Genomic DNA, 5,493 nt, shown 5'->3' on the forward strand with positions numbered 1-5,493 from the left:
TTATTTACATAATTAGAACAAACTTTGATGTATTAAAATATCAACTTATTGTCTCATATTCTTTCTATTCAACTTCTTGCTATAAAGGCACTTCTCAAATTAAATATTTCCATGTTTACATTTAGGTACACTCATACATGATTGTCATTATTAGACATATCTATTTATTTACATAATTAGAACAAACTTTGTTATATTAAAATATCAACTTATTGTCTCATATTCTTCCTATTCAACTTCTTGCTATAAAGGCTCTTCTCAAATTAAATATTTCCATGTTTACATTTAGGTACACTCATACATGACTGTCATTATTGTATTTTTCAGCTACAGAGGAAAAGTTGACGAATAAAATAAACACCTTACTAAACATGGAGTCACAGAAAGATTTCACTTTATGTGCAGGTACATATTTTGACATTGGGAATTAGAACAATAACCGCCACTGCACCACGCCATCACAAATTGAAATGACATAGGTAGGTATTGGAAGAGGGCAATGTCCTGGACATTTACTCGTACTGTCACCCCAGGGCGATAGAAAGCTCAAGAGCCAAGCATTGTTATTATGTAGCAGTAGCATATACAGGAATTTCATTATTACCGTCAGGTATTTGTATTTTCCTAAACAAGTCAATCAAGTCAATCGATATCAGATAAACGTGCACTGTTGGCAGCTTGTAAACAAATAGGTAATAAATTGGATGATGGTTTTTTCTCTTGGTGGACTGGTATAGTTGTTATCTTGCATTCGTGTAATAGCTACATCAGGCTCGTTTATGTGCAGGTACATATTTTGACATTGGGAATGTACTTACTTACGTACCTACCTGAGCATGAAATTTTCAATTCAATAATTCGTAGACCCTTCATAGCCTGTTGATATAACCCTGTTGAATGTCTACAAAAGGGTTAATCTAAGAACAAGATGGTATTTCTTTTCCATTAGACATATCTATTTATTTACATGATTAGAACAAACTTATAAGTTTATCATTTTTTCGGAGTTTTGACCTCAGATTTGTTGTATTAAAATATCAACTTATTGTCTCATATTCTTCCTATTCAACTTCTTGCTATAAAGGCACTTCTCAAATTAAATATTTCCATGTTTACATTTAGGTACACTCATACATGATTGTCATTATTGTATTTTTCAGCTACAGAGGAAAAGTTGACGAATAAAATAAACACCTTACTAAACATGGAGTCACAGAAAGATTTCAGTTCAAACAGAGAAAGAAACAACAGAGAGAGTGTGATCCAGACCAAACCTCAGCTACCTTCTAACTTTATTGAAAACAATGCTGCAAATGTTAATAGCAACCAAAAAAATCAAGACATCATGGAACCAAACTCCTTAGAATCACATTATTCAGAAGTTGTTCAAAAAATATTTCAAAACGCAAAGTCGCCTCTAGTTAGAGATAAAGAAAATCAAGCTGCCCCTCCTTCAAACAGAGAAAGAAACAACAGAGAGAGTGTGATCCAGACCAAACCTCAGCTACCTTCTAAATTTATTGAAAACAATGCTGCAAATGTTAATAGTAACCAAAAAAATCAAGACATCATGGAACCAAACTCCTTGGAATCACATTATTCAGAAGTTGTTCAAAAAATATTTCAAAACGCAAAGTCGCCTCTAGTTAGAGATAAAGAAAATCAAGCTGCCCCTCAAACATCAGATGACCAACTATCTATTGGAACATTCAACAGAGGAGAGTCTTTAGCAATGTTAGGAACAGAGAAGAGTATTGACGAAGTAAGAACTGAGAAAATAGAAAGTCTCGACGAAACAGCCAAACCACCTAATTTACCTTCGAACTTAAAAAAGAATATCACTCAATCTAGTTGCATCGTAACTTCAAAGTCATTGGAGAGGAATCTTTCACATAAGCAAAGTGCAGGTAGCAAATTCCTGGCTTCTGTCTCTCCAGAGGAGTTTCTCAAAAGACTAAAGAAACATTTGGAAATATCCAAATCCAATCTGAGAATATTAAAGAAGAACTTCCATGACTTCTTGAAAGAGAAAGAAAAACTATTTCGTCTAAATCAGAAAGTATCACAGGAACATCCCCGTGCCAAAGAAATCAAAGTTTCAGTTATCCGAGCAGATGAAAATGATCAAGGTGCTTCATTCGTGCAAGATACACGAACCTCAGCTATGACTCCAGCGATAAATCCGCAACCAATTAGTCAGATCTGTCCTAAAGATTGTCCTGTAAATATGATTCATATTGAACATCATCACCATGGCAACAGCCCTGTACCCTGTATTTGTGAAAATGATAACCTGTATGATGCCAATAAGAGAGAGGACTCTTCCATATCAGGTAGGTAAGGTTCAAGTTCTTTCCCCATTTGTTGATATTTTTGTAGTTTGTAGTTACAGACATAAATCATGAAAATATGTAACCAAGAGAGGAATATTTCATAATAATTAGATAGATAATTGTATATCGTATTCTATGATGAAAAGGGCTGAACAATTCTGTGCTGAATATCTTTCCAGATTTTGAAGCATTTCCCTTAAACTCATTTAAAACTAAATTGACTTCAAATGCAGTTCAACTAAAAGCTAGAAAATCGAATGTAATTAAAATGTCGGATAATACAGCTGAAACAAAATCAGAAGTACAATCAATGGAATCTGCTAATCAGGTCTCAAGTCCTGCAAAATCCGATAACAAACAAGATACCATACAATCAGTAAGTAATAACGAAGACACAAAAAATATGAATGATAATATAGGAGATGTTCTCCAAGATCCAAGTAAAATTCTTGAGTTTGTCAAAGATATGAGTCAAGATGGTCAAAAGAAGTCCAAAATTATTAACGTCATGCCAAGATATTATCAAGGTTGTGAAAAATCAACCACACATATTCCTGCGGCTTGTGATATTGCTTGCATACCTTGCAAGACACATTCACCAGAGTGCACCTCATGTGTAGTCTGCCCTCAAACAGGATGTACTCCCAAATGTCTGCCACCAGGTTCTGTTATTAGAACGGAACGTCCATCCAATGTGTGCCCACCCAAATGTACTCCAAAGTGTCCTCCAATAACATGTCCTACAACTGACACTACCAAGGGTACAAACAAATGTCCAAAATGTCCTTGTGGAAAATTAATAGATGATGATGATCTAGAACTTGAAGGAGACAAAAGTTCAGCCATTGATGATGATATTGACAACAGTACGTTCAACTTCTAAGAATGATGGACATTTAGGATTAATAAATGTAAATAAATAAATAAATGAAATTTAATTAAATTAGATAATCTAGTTGTACATAAAGAAATAATTCAATAATCCCAAAGCATATGAATTTCAGGTGTTTGACTATCAGCATAAAGTTCAGAAATGAATTGAATTAACAATTCATTGCTCATTTGGAATAAACCATTAAATTAGATAATCTAGTTGTACATAAAGAAATAATTCAATAATCTCAAAGCATATGAATTTCAGGTGTTTGACTATCAGCATAAAGTTCAGAAATGAATTGAATTAACAATTCATTGCTCATTTGGAATAAACATACATACCCAAATATTTTTTTAATGGGAAACATTTCTCGTTTCAGGAGGAAAGAGAGAATTCCTTTGGAAAAGTAATCCGAACATAGCTGCATTCAAAAGTGATCCTACATACCCAAATATCTTTTAATGGGAAACATTTCTCGTTTCAGGAGGAAAGAGAGAATTCCTTTGGAAAAGTAATCCGAACATAGCTGCATTCAAAAGTGATCAAAAAATGGAGGAGGGCTCAGAAAGAACAGATGAACAATCAGACCATGCGAAGCTTACGATGGAAGATGTCAAGTGTACAACAGCTTTAACATGTTGCCCTACAACATGTGCTGAAACATGTCCCACCACCTGTTGTACAGAACCTCCTTCTGATGGACGATCTTGTCCATCTTGTCCTTCGCTTGGATCTCACCAAGATTCAAAAGCACAAATGCAACCATCTTGTCTTTGCTTAGCAGAGAAAGCACAGCAAGAACTGAGTGCGCAGAATTTTGACCACTCGTAAATTTTTGGAATTAACATGGAACTTGCTTAACATGGAAATTGCTGAAAAAAAAAAGAAAAATTCGGCATTAAAAGATCGCCTTCTGGCATAACTATTGAGTTTGTCAGATATACCCACAGAAAGTTTCTATTAATATAAATAATATCATGAAACAATCACAATAATGGCATGATCTCTTTGTTTGCGTTGGAAGAACAAACCTTGTTTAATTTAGGACTCTGGGCATCGAATAAAATAAATTCAATAGCTCACATCATCACAGATGGGAATGAGTATTAACATGGAAATTGCTGAAAAAAAAAGAAAAATTCGGCAGTAAAAGATCACCTTCTGGCATAACTATTGAGTTTGTCAGATATACCCACAGAAAGTTTCTATTAATATAAATAATATCATGAAACAATCACAATAATGATGCGCAAAATTTTGACCACCCGTGAATATGAGTAGATATTAACATGGAAATTGCTGAAAAAAAAAAGAAAAATTCGGCCGTAAAAGATCGCGTTCTGGCATAACTATTGAGTTTGTCAGATATACCCACAGAAAGTCTCTATTAATATAAATATCATGAAACAATCACAATAATGGCATGATCTCTTTATTTGCGTTGGAAGAACAAACCTTGTTTAATTTAGGACTCTGGGCATCGAATAAAATAAATTTCATAGCTCACATCATCACAGATGGGAGATGGGTGTTTACTTTTGATGCCCACGAAGAGATTTCAAATAAAACAGATGAGAATTGAGATACCTGTGTCTATTATTCAAAGGTCAAAAGTTCTCCCAACATGAACAGAATGTAATATTTGCATGTCCTGTCTGTGTTTTGACCCTAGGAGGTGTGTATTCCGCACACGGATCAAGTACATAAAATACTAACGTATAGGTTTCTAACTAGGTATTAGGTATGGGTAAGTCCTAGTCCACCTCTGTTTGCTTGGTCGAGAAGTGAGAATTAATTTAAATAAACAAGTAACAAGCATCTTCTTGGCAATTAAAAAAGAAATACCATCTTGTTCTTAGATTAACCCTTTTGTAGACATTCAACAGGGTTATATCAACAGGCTATGAAGGGTCTACGAATTATTGAATTGAAAATTTCATGCTCAGGTAGGTACGTAAGAACGTAAGTACTTCATGAGTTTCATGACCAATTTTATTATTCTTCTCTGAGTAGGTATTCTTCAATTTGTGTCCGTTATTCAGATTCTTTTTGCTTTGAGTTGCCCGAAACCATACTCTAGATATCTATCTGACTTTCAACGGACAGCCTTTTCGCCTGGACGAGAAAGTGTCATCCAGACAAATTTATTTCTTGCAAACGATCCATGCTAGGAATTCGACTTCCGCAATACCCGGAAATCACCTCTTCTGAACGATCAAGAATAACTAATTATGCAGGTAGGTATGTACATATTATTTTATCTTGGTTTGTCTTATTCTGCCC

At 34.4% G+C, this 5,493-nt stretch overlaps 1 protein-coding gene across 1 annotated transcript; it reads left to right on the plus strand.

Moving 5' to 3' along the window:
- Nucleotides 1–331: 331 nt before the first annotated feature.
- On the plus strand, nt 332–4,444 carry LOC103514275. Its single transcript, XM_026827303.1, has 5 exons — nt 332–393; nt 1,452–2,333; nt 2,513–3,199; nt 3,695–4,043; nt 4,310–4,444. Exons 1-4 carry the CDS (start codon nt 372–374, stop codon nt 4,039–4,041), a joined length of 1,938 nt encoding a protein of 645 aa, XP_026683104.1. The 5' UTR covers nt 332–371; the 3' UTR covers nt 4,042–4,043; nt 4,310–4,444.
- Nucleotides 4,445–5,493: the final 1,049 nt, after the last annotated feature.

Source organism: Diaphorina citri, unplaced genomic scaffold, assembly GCF_000475195.1.
Source record: "Diaphorina citri unplaced genomic scaffold, Diaci psyllid genome assembly version 1.1 scaffold1114, whole genome shotgun sequence".
In the NCBI taxonomy this organism is placed as follows: Eukaryota; Metazoa; Arthropoda; class Insecta; order Hemiptera; family Psyllidae; genus Diaphorina; species Diaphorina citri.

Bases quoted from the DNA above. Each gene is read 5' to 3' on its own strand.
- LOC103514275 (XM_026827303.1), top strand. From the start codon at position 372: ATGGAGTCACAGAAAGATTTCA. The intron at 2,334-2,512 runs GTAGGTAAGGTT...ATATCTTTCCAG, and splicing joins AGAGGACTCTTCCATATCAG to ATTTTGAAGCATTTCCCTTA. The intron at 3,200-3,694 runs GTACGTTCAACT...TTCTCGTTTCAG, and splicing joins TGATGATGATATTGACAACA to GAGGAAAGAGAGAATTCCTT.